Raw genomic sequence first — 25,478 nt, 5'->3', positions numbered from 1 at the left:
ATTAGTGCATACGAGGTATATTATGTAGTGTAGTATATATTGCATAACTGGCTACACAAGTATACAGTATACCCAATTATATTCAATTATTCGTAATTTTACAATTTATACATTTATAGAACTCCTATTTTGAGTTTTATAGACATGATTTAAATGGTTTCGAACATGTTCAAACCGGGGGGTTTTGTATTTCTTTAATAGTGTAAAGAAATGTCATACATAAAGAGTTACAATACCATACAGAAGAACAAACATACTTGGACCAAAAATCTTGTTCAATTTCAGCAGTCACATAAAAAAAGAAGTAATGTGCCTTTAGAAGAATTTTCTCTAGAAAATAACAGCAGAATGCCACTGCAAACACAAACTATTGGGAGATACCAATTTCTTGGAGTATAAATTAAAGATAGAAAGAAGAGAGTAGCAGCACTTTCTAAGGAAATTACTAAAGTATGGGAAAACAAATCACCTTATACTAAACGACTCTGCTCAGGCCTTGCAGTCTCAGAGCAGCCGTGGCTTCCTTGATGGAGTACAGTGCTCCCGTGCCATATGTGGGTGCACTATATGCGGCTTCCAGCTTATGCGGAAGCCATGCACCAAAGTAATAGCGTGCACACATGGTGTGCACGTTGTCCCAAGCTGCAAGCATGTGCTTCATTGTTTTTAATGGGGCACGAGCATATATAGATTTCTGGAACGGATCCCCTCTGTAAGGAGAGGGCCCACTGTATATCCAGCAGTCTTCCTCTTTTCCTACTGCCTTCTCCCTTGCCAAGCATTATTGTCTTGTCTAACATGTCATGTCTTCCCATGATATGGCCAAAGTATGACAGTCTCAGTTTCGTCATCTTGGCTTCTAGGGAGAGTACAGGCTTTATTTGTTCTGGGACTTATTTGTTTGTCCTTTTGAATTATCTTTTTCAAAATACTTATTAAAACACAAAAGTTTGGCCCTAAATGCCCTCTAGAAGGCATGGGAACATTTTCCTCCATTTCCTTCCCCCAAAGCATTTCAAATGAACAAGGTTGTGAGATGGAATATAGTGATGTATGTTTCTGAAACCCCATTCAGTCCCTTCTCATCCACCGCACATCCAGCTTATCCAGAACTCTTACTATCTTGGATGCCACACATAGTATGTCCTCCAGCATCTCACAGATGAAAACTCAATGTGTGGCCAAGCAACATCAGAGTGTGGGCAAGATGGCAAAAGTGATGAATAGGTTAGCAAAGATAAGCAAGGGCAAATTGCAGAAGTTTGCTTTTGGCTGCATCTACTCAGGAAAGAGAGGGAGAAGAAGGAGTAGAAAAGCAAGGGTAAGATCCCATTCTCTCCTTCCCTCTCCTCACTGCTTAGTTAATTCAGTTACAATTACTTCTGCACTTTTAACTCAGTTTGCAGCAATTAAAAGACAAAGAGGGGAAATGGGAAGAGGAAAGAGAAACTTGGACATTTAAAAAGAAGCCCAAAAAGTGGAATGGCAGGGGGTTAATTGGGATTGTCTGCCAAATTGGGATGGTTAGAGGGTATGAGTAGAGAAGACTTGTAAGAGCAACTGCTGAGCACCAAAAATAAAACCCTGTAATAGTTTTTAGCTGTTATCTTCTTCTTGTGGGTGTAGGTGCAGGAAAACTGGAAAGGTTAGACAGTTTGAAGGGAGAAAAGAAAATATGTACATGTTTTGCACGTACGTCTTGAGAGGTAATTTGCCAGAAAGGTAGTTAAATGCTGGTAAGCCCTCAGGATATTGGCTTACCTCAGTGAACTTTTCTGTATTTTGATTGGAGCACAGACCGAGGCACTGTAAATTCGGTACTGATGCCTGAGGCAAGGTTAGAGAAAAAGAGAACAGCTATTACTTCCCTATAGTATAGTGCAAGGAAGGCTGCATAATCGTGCCACAAAATGGCTAGCCATTTCAATTCTGAATATTCAGGTGAAGTTCAATTGAGTGGGGAAAGCCAGTGCTGGAGTGAGGAGAGCTAGTGTGGACTGCAACTCTGGAGATCAGTGACCCTTAGCCTTAGGACAAGACAGTGGAAAACCTCCTCTGAAAAAAAACCCATGTTAGGGTTACCTTAAAGTTGCCATAAATTGGGAACAACATGAAGGCACACAGCAACAACTCCTCACAAAAGCTCAGCACTAAAACTTCATTAGTGGATTACTTTTGGGCCCGAACAGACAGGCCAAAATAAAGTTACTTTGGGTCACTTTGGAGGTATGTTGTTTAAATGATGCATGCGTCTTAAGAGTCTGGAAGCCACGCCAAAGCCATGCTCCAGGCCTAAGGACTAGAGCGCAGCTTTGGCACAGCTTCTGGCCTCTTAAGATGTGTGTGTCATTTAAACAGCATATCTCCAAAGTGACTCAAAGCAGCTTTATTTTGGCCTGTCTGTTCGGGCCCATAATTTGATTTATATGGGGCTTTCCTTGAATAGTCTCCAGCAACTCCCACTGGTCCAGAAAGTGGCAGGAAGACATTTATAGAAACACATGGACATATTTTGGCCATTCTAGAACACACACCCATGTAGTGTGGTGGTCTGAGTATTAGACTAGAACTCTAAGAAACTGGGGTTCAAATCCCCACTCAGCCATGCAAACCCAGTAGCTGACCTTAAGTCCATCATTCTCTATCAGCCTTAGAGGAAGGCAATGGCAATCAAATCTTGCCAAGACAATACTATGAGAGGCAATATGGTCTAATTTGAATGTTGGATGAGGACTCTGGGAGACCTGGGTTTGAATCCTTGCTCAGCTATGGAAACCCACTGGTTGGCCTCAGGCAAGTCACATACTCTCAGCCTCAGAGGAAGGCAATGGCATATCTTCTCTGAATAAATTTTATCAAGAAAACCCTAGAAGAGGGTTGCAATGTCAGAGTCATTTCCAGTAGGAAATATTTGAATAGTTTTCTTCCAAGAACTGTTTAAAAGAGAAGGAGGGACAATATAGATACAATAGTCATTATAGCAAGCCAGTGTCATGTAGTGGTTTGAGTGTTCGAGTAGGTCTCTGGGAAGGGTTCAAATGACCTGTCGGGAAGAGCAAGATTCAATGCTCCTCTCTTCCCTGCTGAGTTAACCGAACACAAACTACTCTTGCACTTTAAACTCCATTAGCAGCAACTGAAGTAAGGTAAGGATGAAGGGGAAAACTGAAAGGAGGAGAGAGAACCTGGGACATTTTAAAAACAGCTGAAAAAGTGGGATTACAGGATTAATAGGGAGTTGATGGGGATGTGTTTAAACCTGAACTCTAAGTAAAAAGGTAAATTTCATTTAGGACAGGCCAAGGAGGAGAAAGAATTCCAACCTTTGTTACTAAAAATCGTGAAAATGGCCTTCATCTGGGGAAATAAGATTTGCTCAATGTGTCACCCCTTCCCTTGCCCAAAAACAAATAATGAGATTGGCAAGTAAATGAAAAATTAATGTAATATCATTATGTTATTTGAAAAAGAAGTGATGATTACAGCTGGCACTGTTGTTTGCAACTTCTTCTTTCCCTCGAAGGCCGGGTCAGTGGCAGTTGAGATGGAGGGAGGGCCCTTCATCTGCTTCTGGGTCTAGACCTGATGGAGCTGTGCCTACTGTTCTACTCACAAGAAACTCACAAGAAGTGAGTTTTTATGTCATATTAAAGCCCAAAAGTAGTGCTTTCATTGCTAAGACAATCTTGCATTGTGTGTTTCTATAGAACCAGAATCAAGGGGGATACAGCTTTGTTGCCTGGTGTAGACAAGGCCAAGTTTTAGTCAAGCCAGGAGGAGATAAAAAAGTGGGAGGAGGAAAGAGAAACTGGGATATTGTAAAAGTGCTTGAAGAAGTAGGATGGGGCTATCCCTGCCAAACTGGGACAATTGGATAGTATGCCTACCAACCAAATGAGACTTTTCCACTACATCATAGTTCCACAGATAGATGGTAAAGTGCACACATTTAGGTTGGCAAAGACCTTTCTCTTCTGCACTCTTTAGAGTAATGAGAGGTTGGGAACAAAGCTTCAGATCTATGACTTCCATTTTCTCTAAAGGCCAAAGGTGATGCAGCAACCTTGGCCATAGGAAGCAAATGTTATTTTACCCTGTCAAAGATTATTATCCAATTCTGCCCCCTTTTCACCTTCTGTAATGGTAGAATCAAGGTCAGGAAAGGGTAACAGAACATTCTTCATCTTTTGTTTCAGGCTCAAATTTGAAAAAGCCTACAAACACCAAAATCCAGTATTTCCTCCCCCCGTTCCCTACTGTCTTATATAGTCCACAGGGGTAAAAAACATGTAGCAATGAAAACTAGGGCTCAACATCTGTTGCTGTTTAGTATTATTCAGTTATATTTGTTACCTGTGCACACAGCTTGTGCTTCATTCCTTATCCCTGGGAATTCTGTATTCCTATTGTTTTGCCATTTGGCGATGCCTTGCTTTTGAATTAGAGCTGCTGCAGTTGTCATTCTGATGCTTTGGCAGGGTCTCTATAAGTTAAATCTCTGCAGAGAGCAATAGCAGATGCGTCTTGAATATGCACATACGAGAAATGCTATACACTTCACAGATGAAAACTCGGATCCATGTGGCCAAGAAACATTGGAATATGGTCAAGATGGCAAAAAATTATTCATTACAAGACCTCCCTAGTTGGGAGAGGTTGCAGCAGTTTGCTTTTGTCTGAACCTCCTGGCATATGGTTGAAGTTTAATTGGGCCTGGCCCTATCAAACTGGGATGATTGGAAGATATGGAAATGAGGTTGGGAAAGTCTGAAAAGAGCCCCGTGGGTGAACCCTGTTGACTCCACTGTACCATTTTGAATAAGGGAGGGAATGGATTACCTGTCAAGACAAATTTCAAAATCCCTAGCAGCAGAGACTTAGGACATGTGGACATTTCCTTTTGGGTTGCCAGTGAGCTTTCTACAAGCCTCAGCAGTAGTGTAGGTCTGGGTTGGGGGAGCATTGCTCCATGTGTGCTGTAAGTGAATGGAGATGATGGCAAGCACTGTGGCTGCTGTGTGCATTTGTTTGCTCGAACAATCAGCAAAATATGTGCCACATTATCTGATCCATTGTGTTTTACCCAGATTCCCCTTGTTCCCATTTCCACAAGCAATTGGTCCACAAGCAATTCCAGCTCCCCACTCAGCCCTTGCCTGTATTGCTGCTGTGATTCACGTAGATCTGGCCTATTGTTTCAGATCTTGACTCCAAAATCTCGGGGAATGGGATGCTGTTGACCAGCCAATCCTATTATGGCTTACACAATTTTTAACTCACAAATGTAAGCAAAAGACATGAAACCAATTCACCATTTTCATGGCATTGACAGATCACCCTAAGACCAGGGGTGGCTCCTTACTCTTATTTCTGTAATGGCCAGAGCAAAAATTTGCAGCCTTTTGAAATTAGCTCTATATCCTTCACTCCGCAGCAAAACCAGTAGAGTGTGAGAAATCATTTGTTATTAAATTTGTAAATTATCCGTGTCAAAAAGGGCAATACACAACTCAGTTCCACTTGACACATTTTTTGTAACAATAAATGAAAAGCATTTTATCTTTCAATTTCTAAATTCAATAAAAGCAGGCTATTTCATGCAAATTTATTTATTTATTTATAGTATTTATACTGAGTCCTCCAGCCCTAAAGGCTCTCAGAGTGCTTACAATTATTATTATTTTGAATTAGATGGTTCCCTGCCCTCAGGCTTACAATTTAAAGACTCAACACAAAAGGAGAAGGGAATGGTGATGGGGAAGGAGATCAGGTCCAGCAGTTCTTCCTTTCCTATGAGGCCTGGACCAAGGCAGATGGACTGGAAGGAGGGCTCTGCTTCTTAGCTCAGGCCAGGCCTGATGGAGCTGGGCCTGCATCTCTCCCTCCATGGCTGGAGGGCACCAGATGGACTGAAGGGAGGGCTCTGCTTCTTAGAAGGCACTTGGAAGGCAGAGGTCCAAGTCGCCATAGAACCAGCAACTTCTTCTTCCCTCTGGCCCTAGACAGTCACTGTGGTCCTCCCATTCTCTCTGCTGGGGTGTTTTATGCTCTTCTGTCCCTCAGAGTCCACAGCAGTGGCAGTTGGAATGGAGGGAGGGTGCATCACCAGCTGCTGGGACAAGGCAACAATGGCTCTTCTCTCCTTCAGAGTATAAATAAATATACGGTAAATATATAAAGGGTTGAAAAAAGGGGGAACTCATGGTAGGCTTGGGACTTTTCTTTCTCCACACAGCTGCTTTCAGAGAGTCAAACAAATATGGCCAGACTGGTCAGTTCTGTCAGTGATATCCTGGACACCTTGCAGAAGGACCGCAGTGTGGTACGACCACGACTCAAAGCGGACCTTCAGAAACCGCCATCTCGGAGCGCTCGGCCAAAGGGATGCTCCAATGGTATGAGAGCTGCTTTATCATCTTCTATGCGTTTGGGACAGATAATAGAAGAAAAGGGTATCATTAGAAGGAACGGACAGGAACAGGGGCAGATATTTGACCATCTGAATGAATAGAACTATGGCATTAACAGAACCAGTGTTTCCAAGTCAAGGAAAGTGAGTGTCCCAATATTATTCGTTTGAACAAGTCCCTCTTAATATTTTGATTAGCAAACTGATGAAATAAGAATAGATGGAAATATCAGGTGGATTCATAACTTGTTGGAAAATTATGTTCAAAGAGTCATTATTGATGGCATAGAATGGAATAGAGTGCCATTGAGGAGGATGGACTCTTTTCTTTGGATGTTTTTAAATATTGGTTGGATGGGTATCTTTCAGGAGTGCCTGAGTTGTACACTTCTACATGGCAGAGGGTTGATGGTGCTTGTGGGTCCCTTCAAACTCTAATATTCTGTGATTCTATCAGCTAGGTGAAGCAAAGAAGCCCAAAAGGTATTGTTCCTCATCTTTATCCATAAAAATACACTATTAACATTGGCTTAAATCCAGCTGTTAGTCCTATCCAGAGTAAACCCACTGAATTAATGGAACTAGTGCTGCTTTTGCATAATACCTCAAATCTGCTGACTTAGAATCATAGAATTATAGAGTTGGAAGAGACATAATACATAATCAAACACAACTTCCATGCTTCTAAATTGGTGGCCATAGCTTGGCTGGTGAATGGCTAGGGAACTCCCAGTGGCATTAGTGGCAAAATCTATTTGATAAAACCTGTTCCATCCCATTCTATTCCGATCCCAGCCCTTTCCCCAGATCGGGCTGGAAATGACGTCTGCTAAGCTTATTAACAAAGGAAAGACTGAAATCCTTAAGTTCGTCCCTGTTATTGATTTAATATTAAAATGAAGTTTTCCACAAATCTGTGTGAACTTTGCTTTTGAAATTTGACTTTGAGGCTGTCTTTAAAAAACACAAAAAGCCTTTAGTCTTACTGTAACATATGACATTGGCCTCAAGTGTGTGATTGCTTCACAGAAAGACAGAAATATATATTTCCTTGGTGGTTTGGCAAAGCCAGTAGGAAAACACTCTGACACATCAAGCTCCTGGCTAGTCTTAAAGGGTGTTTTAGGGAAGGCAGCCAATTAGCAACAAAGGCAAGGGAGATTGCACCCAAAGAACTCAAGCAACGGAGTTGCAATTCAGACAATTAGCTCTGGTTTGCATTTGATCTCTCTCTCTTCCTCTTCTGCACCATTCCCTTCCACCCGGCTCTGCACTTCAGGCTCCCGGCCTCGGGATTGTTTTGACATCTACACAAGTGGACAACAAGAGGATGGAGTATTTTCGGTCTTCCCCACTCACTATCCTGAAGGCTTCCAGGTCTACTGTGACATGACAACAGACGGAGGGGGATGGACGGTAAGGGTTTGTTGCCTGCCTAAGTCTCTTTGACGCATAGGTTTAAGGAACAGACCTTCTGGCTTAGTCAAGATCCACAGGCTGGTCAGGAAACATATGACCTTCCACCAAGGTTAAAGCAAGAAACAATAACAGAGAACATATGCCAAGGCCTTGCGGGGATTCTGGCATGTGAGAGAAGGCTTGTAGACCTGCACAGGGGCAACCAAATGGGCATCACACCTTCTAGACAACTACCAGCAAGCTTCAGATTAGGCAAGTGCGAGACACTAGACAACATATTAATGTATCTATGCCAAAATTGGTGAGAGACAAAATGTTTTGAATATTGGACTAGGACTCTGGGAGACAAGTATGTGAATCCCCACTTGGTTGTGGAAACCTCCTGGGTGAACTAAGAGAAGCCACACTCTGAAAGCCGTAGAGGAAGGTAATGGTAAACCACCTCTGAATAAATCCTGACAGTACAGTATAGTGGATTGTTGGACTAGGATTCCAGGAGACCAGAGTTCAAATCCCTACTCAGCCATGGAAGCTCTTGGGTGACCAATGTCAGGTCATAGTGAACTGGGAGATTGGGTTTTGTATGGATTCTTTTAATTGTAAGCCGCCTTGATTGTCTTTTGATAGAGAGGTGGGGTAAAAACAAAGCTTATTATTATAGTATTATTATTATAGTCTCTCAGCCTCACAAGAAGGCAGTGGCAAACCTCTTCTGAATAAATGTGACCAGGAAAGAGGCAGTATTGCCTACTGATTTGAGTCTTGGACTAGGTCTCTGAGAAACCAGGGTTTGAATCTGTGCTCAGCTAGAAACCGTGTGTGTGTCTGTGTGTAGTAGAAAACATACACAGAGTTACCTATGCTAATGCTTAGTTCTTGTATGATTAGAATGAAAGAAATGTTTGAGTGAGAGTAGCTACCGCCTTTGTAAATTCTTATACAATGTTATATACAAAATACACCAAAACAACAATTTACCAAAAAGAGAGAGTCAGCGTGGTTTAGTGGTTTGAATGTTGGTCTACAGCTCTGAAGTTTGAAATGGTTTGACTCCCAAGGGAGCCATGGACATCGATGGGGTGCCCTTGGCAAGTCACACTCCCTCAGCCTCAGAGGAAGGCAAAGGCTAACCCGTTCTGAACAAATCTTGCCAAGAAAATCCTGTGATAGGGTTAGGGTTGCCATAAGTCAAAAAGAGTAATTTTTCAAAGCTCTGCCTATGAATACAAAAAGGTAGGTAAGAAAAATTAAGGAGTCCTCATAATAATAGTAATAATTTTGGCCAGGTGCCCCAGAGATTTTGAACTTAAGACATGATGGAATGGCTGAGTGTTTATTAATATACCATATTCCATCAGACTTGTGACCTGCCATTTCCTAAAGCCATGATTAAGTCATTTGCAAAATATGACACATCTTCTTCTCTGGGGGAATCTGAGGCCATCACAATAACTGTTCATGCTTATTGCCTGTAGCAGAATTGCTAGACTGGGGGCTAGATTGTCTTGACAGGCCCTGCCTATGGAAATTAAGAGAGAAGTGTGAAGAAATGCCAAAAGAGTGAGACAAGGATGCTGAATAAGAAACTGGTAATGGTGGTGGTATGACATCTTTGCTAAGCACCAGGAGAGCTAAGTCCGAAGATCATCTGAAGTAGGAGATGAACATGGGTGCACTGATATTGAAGAACTAGATATGAGGAGGAACTATTTCAACAGAAAAATAATTCTCATCAAAGATGACAATCTGGTTAGCACAGATGCAGAGAAACATCAAGGCCAGCCTAAAACACTCTTCTGAGTAAGGCCAAGCAGCAAATGTCCACCTCCAGAAAAAGAACATAATACTCAGAACCAGGCATGTTTTGCCAGATGAACCAGGAGATCCCACAAACACTCCTCCCTGTCCCTAGCAACTTTTTAAAAAAGAACATATGGTAGCTAATTAAATAGCTACAACCTTCTATGCTGTCATAACAGCCAGTGACTGACATTTTAATAGGAACACACACATCCTTTATGCCTAGGTAGGTCCTTTTATGGGGTGTTGTGAAGGTCAGTATTCCTTTCCTTTTTAAAGAGCACCCAGACTTACCATTCATTCTCTGAAGCAAACTGTCACCATTCTGTGCTTTATGGGGAGTGGACAAGATAGGAGAAGTGTATGGCTATGTCCCTGTAGCCAGACATGAAATGTTTATATATAGTGATAAACCTTTTGGAGGACATTGCTGGTTCTCAACACCATTGCAAACATTTTACCACACTTTTTGCACCAGATGTGTCAAAAAAACGATTTGTACCGCTTGGGCAGGATGATACAGACAATCAAGCTGCTCCATGGAAAGAAATAATTGATAGAATAGTTTAGGCTGATCTACATCAGCCATGTATCATTTCAAGAGCCTGGACAGTTACTTTTAAAAACTTGTTATTGGCGGAGACCCAAGATCAGTATGCAGTCTTCTGGGCCCATAACCTTTGTCACTCTGGGAACAAGGCGTGAATGTGATTTCAATATCTCACCCAGACTTGGAAATACCAAGAAGAAATCTGGAAGCTGGACTTTACAGTTCACGGTGAAGAAGATTTATTTACAAGTAATAAATAATAATAAAACTTTTATTTATATCCCACTTTTTTGTAAAGAAACAATCAAGCGGATAAGAGAAGCTATATATACAGATGCAGGAACTTAAACAAACAAAGTTCCTCTTACTACAAACACAGCAGGTCTCTCACAGTATCTAACTCACAGCAGTAACTCACAATTACTCACCAACTCTGTAACCCACACTACTATAACACACACTTTTATGTTAGCCACAGCCTTATATATCCTAGGCTGATGCAACTCTTCCAGTCCATGCCATAATACAGTACTTAATAGTGCTGAGGCATACACATCATAGGTGTTTAATACAATACAATCCATATCTTGGTGTCTGGCTACCCTAAGGACATTTACCTACATGTCCTCGCCTTGTCATACACTCACACATCATGACTTAGCCATTCTGTAGATGTTAATTTTCTATAGCTAAATGGCTGACAAACAATTCTTTATGAGTCTGGATATGTTTAGCCTGGGAAGAGAAGGTTAAACGGTGACAGGATAGCCATATGAAGGGATGTCATGTCATGTAGAAGATGGAGTGAGCTTGCTTTCTGCTGCTCCAGAGATTAGAATATGAACCAGTGATTTAAAATGGTAAGCACTAGGAACATTAGGAAGAACCTCTTTGCTGTATGATCTGTCTGACAGTGGAACAGACTGCTTTAAAACTAGTGATGTACAAAAAAAGAGGCTCTTACTTGTCTTGTTCTTGAAGGGGCAGATAGGTTGCAGGTTTTTTTTTCACTCTTCACAGAACGAGATATTTCAAGTCGATTGTCCTTTCAGGGAAAGGTGACACATTCCTGACAAATTCCCTGAATGATCAAAAGCGAACAAGAGAACATTTGCTAAAATTACGTGTAGGAGTGCTAATTCCATTTGCATTATCCTGTGCCTACAGGCTACAGCTTTGATCTCTTCCCCTCTCACCCCCATCTCTTTATAACATCTCTTTCAAAGCACAAGGTAAGGACCTAGCAGAAACAACCGTTTCTCTCAATCTCAGACTTTTCCAAGCTTTGCTCTTCTTACGACTATGACTCCCATCATGCTGAACCACCAAACTGAGGATGAAAGGAGTTGTAGTTCAACACAATTAGGGTTTCTTAGGCATGGAATACTCAGAAGCAGTATTGATAGTTTCTTTCTCAGAAATAAACCCTCCAGGAACTCCTTGGCGATCTCCCATTCAGCTACTAACCAGGGCTGACCCTATCCAAAAAACTCTAGGAGAGCTTCGTCATAAATTGAAGTTTTGCTGAAGGCACAGCCTTTAGAATCTATATAAAAATGGTGGGAAATGAATCATGATGTTGATTGACTGCAACTTGCAAGAAACATAGGGCCAGAGCAGACAGGCAGGAAAAACCAGCTCCATCCTGCATTATCTGAAAGCAAGTCGACATCTTGCTGTCTGCACTATCCACACCAAAGGCAGGCCATGGGCTGTCCGCTCTTTCGCACCATGCAATTTTTTTTACTGACTGACCACAATGCATGTGCGTCATCGTACAAGCACATAATCGGTGACCTCCAATTACCTCCCTTTTCCTGCCCGGATGCCATTCAGTTAGACACCTGCCCTCATGATCGGCCACACAGTCACACCTTCAATGCACAGCCTGTACAGTGCATTGGTGCATCAGTGCATAGGTGTGCCCAGTGGCAAAGCACAATCATGGAATGCCCCCCCTTATACAGGCACCCTTCACAACCCTTCACCCCAAGCCTCCCTGTTGAACCATCTGTTTTGTGTATGTTGTAATTACATCCATTACATTATTGGTGATTGGCAAGATTTAGTCAAAGGGGTTTTGCCCTTGCCATCTTCTGAAATTCAGAGTGTGTGACTTGCCCAAGTAGATTTGCATGGCTGAGCCAGGATACAAACCCAGTTCCCCAGAGCCATAGTCCAATGTTCAAACCATTACACCATGCTTGTTCCACAGGAAGACTGAATTCCTGGCTGTCAAACATATTTCAAAGTGCTGAGGCCCTGCTAGACCCATGATCACCACCTTCAAATTAGTGTTGTCTGATTTAGAACTGATAATAGCTCCTATATCTTTAATGGCTTTGTAGGAGAAGGAATTTCACACAACCAGGTACCCAACACCTGCTGAAATCCCCCCTTCTATACCATTAAAGGTACAGGAGTACATCTGCCAGTGAAAACTGGAACAAATTCCCATACCTTTTTAGTGAGGATTTCAGCAGTCGTGGCTTGTTACACAACCAGATATGAAGCAATGCTTGCAGAATTTCCCTCTTCTATACAACCATACAAGAGCCATCTCTAGTTTTTGCTCTGGCAACCCTCCTTCAGATCAAGAAGATAAGTGCACTTGAGACTAGTTTATGAGAAGAAGACCTTTATATAGAATCACTTTGATGTGAGAGGTGAGAAGGGATCCCTCATCAGTCAGTCTGGTTAAGGCTAAACCAGGTCTCAGTTTCCAGGTACAGAAGGAGGGCAAACTGGAGAAAGTCATTAAAAAATCCAGAGTTCACAAAGTACACAATGCTAATCCTGTTTTCTGTAATGATATAACCCATAGACTGCTTGTTTCCTATGGTTTGTTGCCCTAGAAGATCAGGATACAAAGGACGAAGGCTGTTGTCTTAAGGTGTGACTGGCACCTGGCCAGAAAAGCAAATTATCCTCTGCCTTAACTCATAAGCCTATGATTTAAGGAATAGAAAGCTGCCTTAAGAAGGAGGAGGTCACGAGGCTCAGAAAGCACCAGGTCTAGTTATTGCAGAGCTAGCCCTTGGGAATGAGAGAAGGGAATTGACATGCTTTGGCAGGGCCACTACTTTGTATCTGTCAGATCCCAGCCCTTTGTAGCTGCCAGATTCATTTTTGTCAGTGTTTCATTGCCTTTACAGCTGTCTGAAAAATCAGAGAGAAGGGGTGGTGCATCCCATGGGGAACAATTCATTTAAATGGGGCTCGAACATAGATGCTATTTGCTTTACGCAGGGGAGTCCAGAATGGATCCCCTGCATAAAGTAAGTGTGCACTGTATAAAACCCCATATTCAGCAAGAGGGGTGTAAAGTATGATAATAAATCTGAAAATGTGTAACCACATCCATCACAGAATGTGATCCCTACTAGCAGATCAGTCTTTTGACTGACAGGAGCATGTCTGCCATGTCCGGATTAAGCTGCATTGATAAATAGAAGGACACAATCTCAAAAGATCAGATGTTTACAGTATCTAGGCACAAACTTGTAACATATCATGGGCATTGCACTGGACTGCAGCTATCCAGTCTGCAAGTAATAGTAGCAGAGTAATAACATCAAGGTAGGTCAATTTATACTTGCTGAATGTAAGCCACAACAAAGATTCTTCTCCAACTAATGTTCAGTATTCCATTATGGACATTAGGTTAAATAGGTTTTTAAACCTTCCTCAGGAATTTATTTGAAGTGCCAAACTATGTTCCATCAGCAGTCCTGCAACTGGAAGTCATGTTCATCAGTGGCATGTACTGCATGGGAATGGGCCCTAAGATATTGGATAAAGCTCATCTTTCTGGGCCCAGGGTGATATGTTAACCTGTTACAGAAGGAATCATATGAATTGCAAACATCTATAGCTGTCCAAAAGAAGCTTGGCATCTCAGATTAGGCCTCTCAGATAATTTTCTTTGCACATCAAACTGGACTGTGGCGAAAACTATTCTCACGCATAAGATCTGGGATATCGATACCCAGTATTTCTTATCGATTGCAAATACAACCTGCTCTCCAATTAATTTATACCTGGCATTCAACCCAAAGTGTTATGCAAGTTACTTAAAAAAACCCTTACAATTCCCAAATCTCTCTTGGCATTGACAAAAGTGAGATTTAATGCATTTCCATCTGCAGTAATGGAGGACTGATTCCAACAATTTGAGTATAAGGATCATCTATGCCCATGTGGAGAAGGATCGGTAGGATTTTTATAACATAACCTTCTCACATGTATTTTCTGTAGGGATAAAATATTAAGATTAATAATGCCCCTAATATATAAATACCATGGAATAGCTCTGGGCTGGTATATGAGATACTAAGAGATATCGATCAAAATAAGATATCCAAGGGTAGCCATGTTGGCCATATAGCAAAGTCTAGTAACTTCCAAAATTCACAAAATGAGAGCCCAGTTCAGACGGGCCGAAAAGGACACCCTTGTCACGTGTGAGGGGTGCCTTGAACCGGTGCTTCTAGACGCCCTTTGCCCCTCGCACATGATGAGGGCATCAAAATGGCGGAGCCCTGTACAGATGGGTGCCGCCATTATGATATGCCGGACGCATAGGGTCCGTACATCACGGCACCACTACAAAGTCGCAAGTGTGCTTTTTGCGGGTTCTTTTTGGTCCGCAGGGAAGCCCTGCGGTCTGGAGGCTGTGGCTTCCCCGCAGACCAAAACTAGGCGCTGGCAGGCTGCCCTTTTTGGGCGGTCTGTACCCCGTCAGTGATACCTTTATTGGGTACAATATACAGTACTTGTTGCAAGCTTTCAAAGCTCCACTGGCTTCTTCAAAAGGTGATTCTTCAAAATCGATTAAAAGGTGACAGAAGAGGTGGCCACATTCTACTTTGCAGCTATTAAGACCTGCAGGGCTATAATAACCACTGCGATTAACTAGCAGTAACTGTTTTCAGACATTAAGAGTAATGTTTTTTGGATCCAGTCCAGTCTCATCAGTATACAGAATAATGAGGATGTGTTGTACCTGGTCTATATTAAAAAACTGTGTTAAGATTAAAGGCTAGGATGTTTTATCCTTATATAACATATATATTTTCCATGTGTACATATGTTTATATTGTGGTGTTTTATCTATATGCCATTGCTATTAATTACGAAGATTAAAAGAGAAAAGAGTTCAGATTGGATGGGCGTTTCTCAAAAGGGAAATATTGAAGGCCCAATTTCAAATAATTGAAAATAGCATGCAGATGACACATACGCCTGACATGGCCGGAAGCTGCTCTGAGGCCGCCTAAGGCGTCCCAAATCTGCTGAGAAAAGAAGCAGTGAAAATCCACTCCTTGCCAATGGCTCATTTAGGATCATGGTGGCAACCCACTTTGAGAGCAGGCCATCTGGTTGCTGTGGCCCCCAACTGAGAGGCTACTCCTAGCTGCCGGTCTGCTTCGGCCCAAAGTCAAAAAAGCTGAAGTGCAGAAAGAGCTCAAGCTTGCTAGAGAGCTTAAAAGCAATAACAACATCTGTAGCAAAATGGTAGGATGCTGTGTGGAGAAGATGGTGAAATGCTAAGGCAATTGAGAAAGCCTTGGTCGTCTCTCAACCTGGGGAAATGGAACTAGAACTAGTAGAAGTAATCTCAGAACCACTGGCACTAATCTTGAATAATTCTTAGTGAACAGCAGATTGGAGAGAGGCAAATGGTGTCCCCACCTTCAAAGAGGTGAAAAGGAGACCCTAATAATTATTGCCCAGTCAGCTTGACAAACCTCTAACCAAGCATTATCTTTTCTTGTGAGTCATGTTGTCCCATGATATTATGACCAAAGTACAATAGCCTCAGTTTGGTCATTTGGGCTTCTAGAGAGAGCTCAAGCTTGATTTTCCTTGGACATTTCTATTTCCCCCCTTTCCCCTCCCCTTCTTTTGGTCATCATGTAGTTTGTGTATTATTCTCCTCCAGTACCCCATTTCAAATGAGTTTATTTTCTTCCTGTCAGCTTGCTTCATTGCCTTGCTTTCATAACCATACACAGATATAAGATGGCCTGGCTGATTTGGACTTTGGTATTTAATATGTTTTTACACCTGATCTAATCCCTTCATGATTGCCTTTCCAAGTTTTAGTTTTCTTATAATTTCTTTACTAGTGTCTCCATTTTGGTCAATTGCTAAGCCAAGGCGTAGGAAATTTTTAACTATTTAAATGTCTTCATTTAAAATTACATATATAATCTGTTGTCACTTTTAAAAAACATTTAACTACATGTTTGTGAGGCTATAAGAGCATATGATTGGTCATGGGCCCTCACATCTAGCCATGAAGCATCTTTTTAGATTAAATTTCTTTAATAGCCAGCTATTAGCAAATGCTGTTATCTTTTTCTTCTCACTGCGGGTGTAAAAACTTGCCTGAAATCTCATGACTACAGTGGACCCTTGGTATCTGCTCAGGTTTGGTTCCAAGCTACATACACTCCATGGATAAAAAATCCATGGATGCTAAAGTCCCATTATGTAATGGCATACTATGCAATGACATAGCAAAATGGTGTTCTTTATATAAAATGGCAAAATCAAGCTTTAGTTTTTGGAACACACACACACACACACATACACACACATTTTCAGGCTGTGGATGGTTGAATCCCTGGATAAAGAATCTGTGGATATGGAGAGCTGACTGTATATCAAGAAACGTTCACTAACTGGTGACAGAATTAAAGGGATGGTAAATTCTTAGGAGGGTTAAAGTTTCTAGCCGTCATGTCCACCGAAAATTCACCTTTAAAGAAAGAAGGCACATTTGAAGGGCCGGAGAGAGAAGCTGTGGCTTTGAGCAGCACTTTGCTGTCTGTATTAAGTACTCTCTGTCTGCACCTTCACAAAGGGATAATCAGCAAGAGTAAAGCTGTATGTGCTACTAATCTCCCAAGGTGTTTGTGTAATCAGGCCTTTACATGGGCAGGGGAGGAGGGAAGGGAGATGGAGAGAGAGAGAGAGAGAGGGATGCTCCCTCTAATGCTCTCAAGACCCCTATTCTGTAAGCACCATCCACAACTGGCCTACTTTAGAGCCAGAGGTCGAAGCAGATTAATGGCATTATTGCCTGCTCTCGCAACTTTCCCTCCCTTTCTATGGCACACTGATGTGAGAACCAATCAAAGCTAAGGGCCTCCCTAACAATCAGCTCTGAGACCCTTTCCAGCAAAAGCATCTCTCTGCCACCATCAACTGATTCAGGCCAGAACTGAAAGCCCTTCCAAAGGGGCTTAGCCAGCCGCTTCTCAAGCGCTCAACGTATGGATAAAAATTAAGTCGCTAATTCTAGAAGGTAAGTACAGTACTGCATGGATCAGAGGAGGAGGACTGGGCAAATGTCACGCATGTGGCTTCCTCCCTTTGCAGTGAGTGGCTCCAAATTAAGGCTTGCTTTCAAGCTTGCACCAGAATATTTGAAAGCCTATCCACTGATGTAGAAATCAAAGATGTAGCCGTGTTAGGATCAAGATGCAAAAGGATCAATTGCAAAGGCAGCTTTGTGATTAACTAGGAGAAAGAAGTTGGTAGCATAAGCTTTTGTGCAGCTTTCATCAGATGTATGGTGCCTAGGAACCGACCTTTATAGCTATGAATGTGCTGGCTGTATGTGTAGACACCATACTACTAGCAGAGAATAGCAAAGATTTGGAAAAATTGCTGGAAAATGATTCAGATAATCTTAAAGCAGACAATGAAGACATTGAAATAGTTCAAGATTTCCCATACTTTGGCTCAATCATTAATCAAAATGAAGACCACACTCAATAAATCAGAAGAGTAGAATTTTGAAGGACAGCTTTAAAGGAATTGGATTACATCCTGGAGTGTAAAGATATATCATAGAATACTAAAGTTAGGATTATCCATGCTATCATGTTTTCCATTTCTGTTTATGGTTGTGAAAGGTGAGCAGTGCAGAAAGCTGACAAGAAGAAAATCAACTCATTTGAAATAAGGGAGAGGGCTTCAAATAAATTCTGCAGCTGCAAGCTTCCAGAACGATCCTTGATTTCTCTCTTCTGTGTGTGATATTCTTCCAACCGTCTACCTCCTGTGTATGTGAAGTAACCTTCTCCTAAGAAACTTCCTGTGTGCGTTCCCCACCCAAGACCATCCATTCTGTTGTGTTCAGGAAAACATCTTGCTCCCTAATACAGTGGTCCTTTCCCTTAGGCAGGGGATCTGTTCCAGACCCTCTTCCATAAGGGAAATTCCACGTATGCTCGAGCCCCATTAAAGTCAATGGGGCTTGTGCTTGTGGCGGCACGGCAGCGCATGCGCAGCATGGGCACGCGCTCCATTACTCTTTCCTGGATGGGCACCGCTTCTTCTTCCAGCACGGCTTCCAGCTGCTTATGACATGATGCTGCATGCAATCTGGACAGAATCTAGGGAGAATGTGAGGTCAATCAGAAAATAAGCACATTCGCAAAACTACCGGATTTACAACAGAAAAATACACAGATTATCATGGGAATCACTCCTCCTCACCCAGGGTCACACAGTACATATATATATATATATATATATATATATATATATATATATATATATATACCCACTCTCTTCCAGGTTAGCATTCTCTGAAGATGCCAGCCACAGATACTGGCGAAACATCAGGAATAAACTCTTATAGAATATGGCCACATACCCCAAAAAACACACACAAAAAACAATGGATGCCGGCCATGAAAGCCTTTGACTTCATATTCTCCCAAGTTTCAAAAAAACCTCCCCCAGTCAAAATGACTGCCCAGAAACAGCTTTCCTTAGGTATTGAAGTACTTTTCACATCTTGATTAACCTTGATGTTTCTTGGACACACGTCTCCTGGTTTTCATCTGTGAAATATTGGACGGTACGCATCTATAAGGTAGCATTTCAAATTCAGGCAGCCTTTTTTTTTTTGAGTTTCCTGTGCTGAGCCACTCCAGTATAATTAACCAGTTTAAAGAGTTTTCAATTAATTTGCACATTGCACTCACATCTAAATAAATAATAAATAAAATTTTTATTTATACCCCGCCCTTCCAAAAGATCAGGGCGGCTAACAAAATGCACCAAAGTGCAACAACATACAGGTTAAAAGCACATATATAAACAACAATCCTAAAAACAATAAAAACAACCCCTTAGCCCAACCTCACGGCCACGAGAGAGGAGGGAGGCCCACAGGATATTTAGTCGGGGAATGCCTGATTAAATAGGAAGGTTTTTAGACCCTTCCTAAATTGGGCCAGGGTGGAAGATGAGCGGAGCTCCGTGGGCAGCGTGTTCCAAAGGGCTGGGGCAGCTGTGGAAAAAGATCTTCTGGCTGTAACAGCCAACTTAGCCCCAGGCACCTTCTAATAAGTAGCAACACAATCCGCAAGCTAGGTCACAGCTGCGGTTACTATAAGAAGCCAAGACAGATCGGACAATAGGCCCAAACTCCACGCTGTGCATGCCCAGACTCTTATTCTTAACACTTGGCCCATTTGTGTTTCCCTAGGTTTTCCAGCGGCGTGAGGATGGCTCTGTGAATTTCTTCCGTGGATGGGAAGCTTATCATGATGGATTTGGAAAGCTCACAGGAGAGCACTGGCTAGGTATGGCCAAAAGAAGGCATTACTTAGTTTCATTTCAAAAGCATCAACCAGTTTAAAACTGGGAGGGTTCAGGTTGCCCAGAATCCTACTGGTGACATAATCTCCTCTTATGCCAGTTTATGTCCTTTTGTGGTCCTTGTGGAATTATGGTATCACACATCATGCAATGCCAATTTGAAGAAGCGGGGCACCCATCACTGGCCTATTACTGGATGGTAGGGGTGGGAGGTTCCTAGGCATACTATAATTACTTGGGATGTGGGATCTCAGCCAACAGTGTTTCCTAACTTAGATAAAGATGCATGGACTATGCATGAAGTGAAGACTGTGGATAGAAAGCAGTTTTCAGCTAGTAAAGATGAGATGTAGGACTGACAGAGCAAATACCTTTGCACAGCATATAACTAACTGATGAAATTTGTTTCCACAAGATATGGAAATGAGGGTTGATTCAAATAACTATGAGACAGATCCATGGACGGTAAGGCTGTTAGTGGTTACTAGCCATCATTGGTGTATATTCCATCCAATATGAGAGCCTTTGTGCTTTCTCAGCAGGGTCTTTTTTTAGAGGCAGCGTAGCCTGTGCAGAGCGTTCACTTGAAGCCCCTTCCCACTGCCTCTTCCTCGCAGCACTTTCTGCCAGAGTCATTTATTTTTCCATCAGCGGGGGGGAAAGGATGTGCATATAGAATCCTTTTTTTAAAAAGCCGTATCTGTTATAAGAACATGAATATTTTATGAGTAAAGAAAATGTCTATATACAAGGACAAAGCACCTTCAGGATGTTTGAAAAAGCTGTCTCATCTTTTTTCTGCCCCTGCTGTTACCCAAAGCCAGTGTAAATTTAGGGGGAATTTGGTACTTGGCTCAAAAGAGAGAGATAGTTGACTGGTCTCGGGATACAGCCCAACTATACCAGGCCTGAAATTACACAGAAATCCAGAGATGCTTCAATAGCTTTTAATGTTTTATTAAGGGGAGTAAGTGAAATGCATACAGACACACACACAAGCTAGGAAACAAAATGGGCAGTGAATAGATGTAAGGCTTTCCTAAGGGTAATACTCACCTGCTCAAGATCTTGCTTCCAATTGGGGAAGGTCCAGAATGGAAAGGGAAGGCCCAATAGCCACTGTGGAACTGGGGGTTAGACAGCATATGGAGGGTCTCAGGTTAGTAAACTGATGAAGTCTGCCTGCTGCTACCAAGCTAAGACTAAAGAATGGCTGCTTTGCTGGCTGTATATATACCTTGAAAATAATTTGGGAATGGGGTGGCAGAAACCCAGAGTAGAATGGATTAAATTGCTTTAGATGGCTTTCCAGGACAGGAAAGAATGGTCCAAAACTGGACTGAGTGCAATGGGTGATTGGTACAAATACCTTAGACAAAGCGATTAGTGTGCTGGCTGTCCAGCCCTTTGTCAGAGTATATGCTTCCAGTCCTATCCCTTAGTCTCACGGGAAGACGAAGGCTTTCATGGTCAGCATCCATAGTTTTTTGTGGTTTTTTCGGGCTATGTGGCCATGTTCTAGAAGAGCTTATTCTCTGAAGATGCCAGCCACAGATGCTGGAGAAACGTCAGGGATAAACTCTTCTAGAACATGGCCACAAAAATTTCTGATCATTTAATAGAGATTCATTCAATCTCCAATTGAATAGTTTTTGACCTAGTTTCATTGTAAGAAGAATAAAATTGTGACCAGAGATCAGTTTAGGTAGAATCTCCTTAAGTTTGGTATGAGTGTATTAGAAAGAAAATACATGTCTATTCTTTTTTTTAAAAAAAAATATGCTTTATTAGATTTCAAAATATGCATAAGAAAAATAAACAGGAACCACAAAAAAGGGGGGAAACAAACAATATAAAAATACAAACAAAAACAACAATAAAACACATCAAACAGACAACTCTTCAACAATCATAGTCTATACATCTCTTACATTCATTATACTCTCTTTCTCCTCGATCCCATTCTAATCTTCTTATCCCTCAACTTTATTCCATTCTCCACTCTAATCTTCTTGTCATTCAACTTTATTACATACTACACTCTTCTTCTTCTATCCATCCGTTCATACAAACACATACATCTTGACTTCCTACTTTGCTTCAACTATTTCTAATTGGATTCTGGCCTCCTTATATCCATACTTTAGTGGTACTCCAAACCCCTATTACTAACTCGAAAAGTTCATAGACTTCTAATCTAACCTGTCTATAGACTTTCAACTAGACTCCTCTTCAAACCTTAACCCCTCTTTATGGACTGGTCAGTTATGAGTATCTAACTCTCTATCAATTAGCCTGCTCTTTCCTTTATTCTTTTATTGGTCTTTTAGACCTATTACTGCTAAAGGACCCCTTTTTTCTCTCTAAATAATCTAATACTGGTTTCAAATCAATATTCCTCTTATTATTTAGTTTGTTTAGTTTGCCGATATAAAGCAACTCACGGCTCTTTAATATACAGCTCATTTTTCATTTTTATATTCAATATTTCCATATTCAAAATTTTATTTATCATATTTTGATACAAAAATATAGTCTATTCTTGTATGTCTTTTGTACTGCAGAATAATGTATATATTTTCTTTCATCCCCCTTTACTAATCTCCATAAATCTTTCAATTCCCTTTTTTCATTATTTTATTTAAATTTGTTATATTACTATATAACTGAAGGATTGGATGCATCTTTTATCTTGTCCATCTGCATGTTGAAATCACCTGCCAGGAACACATATTGTTCTTGTATATTTTCCGCTTTATTTAATACTTTCTCATAAAATTCTTCCTGTTTTTTCATTTGGGGCATATACATTTGCCAATACATATTTATCCTCCCCCAATTTCCCTTGTATTGTTATATATCTAGTTCTAGTGCTATATTGTGGCTGTACTGAATTCACTGTTTTGACGAAAAGCCCTTTTTAACGAATACCTTTAAAGGTAAATATTAAAAATTAAGAGCAACTGATATCTATAAAAGAAGAGAACAGTTGCAGACCATCCTTCTTATTTCCTTTTTTAGGCCTGAAAAGAATCCATGCCTTGACCACACAAGCTAGTTATGAGCTGCGCATTGACCTGGAAGACTTTGATAATGAGACAGCTTATGCACATTATGGCACCTTCTCTGTGGGTTTGTTTTCTGTTGACCCTGAAGAAGATGGCTACCCAATCCTCATTGCTGACTATTCTGGAACTGCAGGTAAATGTTGGGGTAGGGAGATATATGTATGTGTGCATGGGCATCCATCTAGGTTTGCAGGTGGTGCTGGTGGATGGGGTCCATGTGCCAGGGTTTGCACCCCTCTATCTCAACCGATAGAGGTCTGTTTGCTCTGTGCTCAGAAGAAGTTGCATTATAACTAGAGCTGTGCAAGCACTAACAGCATTCAAATGATTTGGTCTGTCAGAATGGCAAATTTCCACTTCAAAACATCCATTCAGAATCGAAATTTCATGTCAGAAATTGACATTTCACCCTACAGTAAGAACATTTAAGTTGGAACATCCAACTTGCAAGGAAAAAAAATATGGCTGACTCAGATAAATATGTTTTCCTGACAACGAAAATAAAAATATTTCATCTGAACTTTTAAAAAATAAATAAAAAAGAACTTTTTAATCCATAAAATAAAATAAAATACTGTTTATTTCCTTATCCCCCCACCTCCCACAAACAATTACTTTCATTTTTCTAGCCACACTTCCTCCTAAAATGTTGGCACCTCAAAGAATATGGGTTCCATGACAAGAAGACTAAGTGACTGAACCAGTCTGGATTGCACATGTGCACAGTATCCTCTGGGTATCAGAGTAATTGAGAGTCTTTCCTCGCTGGGGAGAAACTTCTCCCTTTGTACCCAATCACTCTGCGAGCAGCAGCCAAAAGTGTTTTGGCCTGCACTGGCACTTGCTGCAAAGCCAACAAAGGTGAGGCATTTCTTGGTCAATGCTCAGCCAGCTGCTCAGTTGGTGCTCCCAGGGTGACCAGGTGCAAAGGGAGCAGTAACTGAGATTGGTTGTTTTGAATCTACAATAGAACAGTAGACCTGATATCAAGAAATTCATTCTGGTGGAGCACTAGGGTTGCCTGGGATTGGGAGTAGGTAGTCCAAAAAAGTTTGAGGACCACTGTTCTAAAGCTTGCATGATGTATTTGTGCATTGTTGGTTGTCCCAATAAAGGTATCACTGTTTTGTGGGTTTGGGATGCACTGTCTTCAGTTATACTAATATAACAGATTATAACTATGATTATAAATCCCTGTCTAAACCCACCTTGAAGTCCAGATAGGTCTGTTTTGCTGGCAGTCAGGGTGTGGCAGGATGTTTCCTGCACCCTCCCTCCAGGAATCTGGGGTGGAGGAAGGAATTGCTTCTGATTGTTATACCACCAATTGCTGGCAGGACAAAGCTGTAAATGTCACCCAGCGACAATCACCAGCAGAACAGACTTCTGTTGCTTGGAATAGCTGCTGGCTGTTAAGATAGGTTGCGGAAGGGGGAGTCTACCAAGAGACAGTTATGCATTCACAACTGTCAGTGATATAACCCTCCAACGAACTACTTTTACAAAGCAATTTTCTCTGAACGTTGATGGTGATGGTGGTAATGGATTATTCCTTATTCCTACCACAGGAGATTCTTTTTTGAAGCACAACGGCATGAAGTTCACCACTAAAGATCTGGACAATGACCACTCAGACAACAACTGTGCCACCTTTTATCATGGTGCATGGTGGTACCGCAACTGCCATACCTCCAACTTGAACGGGCAGTACCTGAGGGGCCAACACAGCTCTTATGCTGATGGCATTGAGTGGTCCTCGTGGACAGGCTGGCAGTATTCCCTCAAGTTCACCGAGATGAAGATCCGGCCTGTCAGAGATGAAAACTAGCTTAGCCCTTCTGCCTCACCTCCCAGCCTCCCACCCACTCACCTACCCCAGTGTTGTTTTGTCTGAATCTGGGGGCAGCAGGAGGAGGAGCTGGACATCCCCTTCCTGGTACTGATGTTCTAATCCTTTAGAAGATAATTTTATGTGTACAGTTGGTGTCAGGATCAGGACTGAACAGTCCTTCCTCCCAATCCAAATGTGTTCTCATAAACCAGCAATTACTCCTTAAAAACTCAATGGAAGGGATTAAGAGAAAGATTTTCCCCAAGACCATGCAATGGGACATGTCTTGCACAACTACCCTCCTTTTTGTCAAAGAGAGGCTTTAATATCCAAAGAAATTGGTCCTTGGAAAGCAGGGGAATGTGTCCATTTTGTTTTGGTTGGAGCACATCCAGCCACTGACATCCATCCAACCCTGAAGGGTAGGACTTGTCCACTGTTGTTTACAGCAACATGCTAATCTTCAGCCAAAGTGAGTTCAACACATGGGCAGGCTGTGAGTGGGGAAAGGAACCAGTTCCAGAGGTCTGGCACAGCTATGTCCTGATACACAAACTGATCCTGGTCTCAGGGCCTGCTACAGATTCCTGAATCTTCATGGAGCCATGCGAATTCTAAGCCATGAATGAGTTGCAATTTACACAGGGGTGGATCTTTCTGTAGAGAAAAAAAGAGAAAGGCAACATGGCTAACACAGCAGCTAAGCAAAGGCAAATACAGGACTTGAAAGATTGCATGCCAGTGTGTTTCACTTCCTCCGGAGAAAAAGAGTTC

General features: G+C 41.7%; 1 protein-coding gene across 1 annotated transcript in view; it reads left to right on the top strand.

Moving 5' to 3' along the window:
- The window catches only part of FIBCD1 (fibrinogen C domain containing 1), a 42,332-nt gene extending 17,342 nt beyond the window's left edge, over positions 1–24,990 (top strand). The window contains exons 3-7 of the mRNA XM_042479476.1: positions 6,236–6,395; positions 7,689–7,825; positions 19,693–19,789; positions 22,827–23,006; positions 24,442–24,990. Of these exons, the coding sequence (XP_042335410.1) occupies positions 6,236–6,395; positions 7,689–7,825; positions 19,693–19,789; positions 22,827–23,006; positions 24,442–24,701 (834 nt within the window). The 3' untranslated portion in view covers positions 24,702–24,990. The remainder of the gene's footprint in view (positions 1–6,235; positions 6,396–7,688; positions 7,826–19,692; positions 19,790–22,826; positions 23,007–24,441) is intronic.
- The last annotated feature ends 488 nt before the right edge of the window (positions 24,991–25,478 follow it).

The sequence above is a fragment of the Sceloporus undulatus genome, chromosome 7, assembly GCF_019175285.1.
Source record: "Sceloporus undulatus isolate JIND9_A2432 ecotype Alabama chromosome 7, SceUnd_v1.1, whole genome shotgun sequence".
Taxonomy (NCBI): domain Eukaryota; kingdom Metazoa; phylum Chordata; class Lepidosauria; order Squamata; family Phrynosomatidae; genus Sceloporus; species Sceloporus undulatus.
Note: the sequence above shows the minus strand (reverse complement) of the source record. Positions and strands in the feature narration are given on the sequence as shown.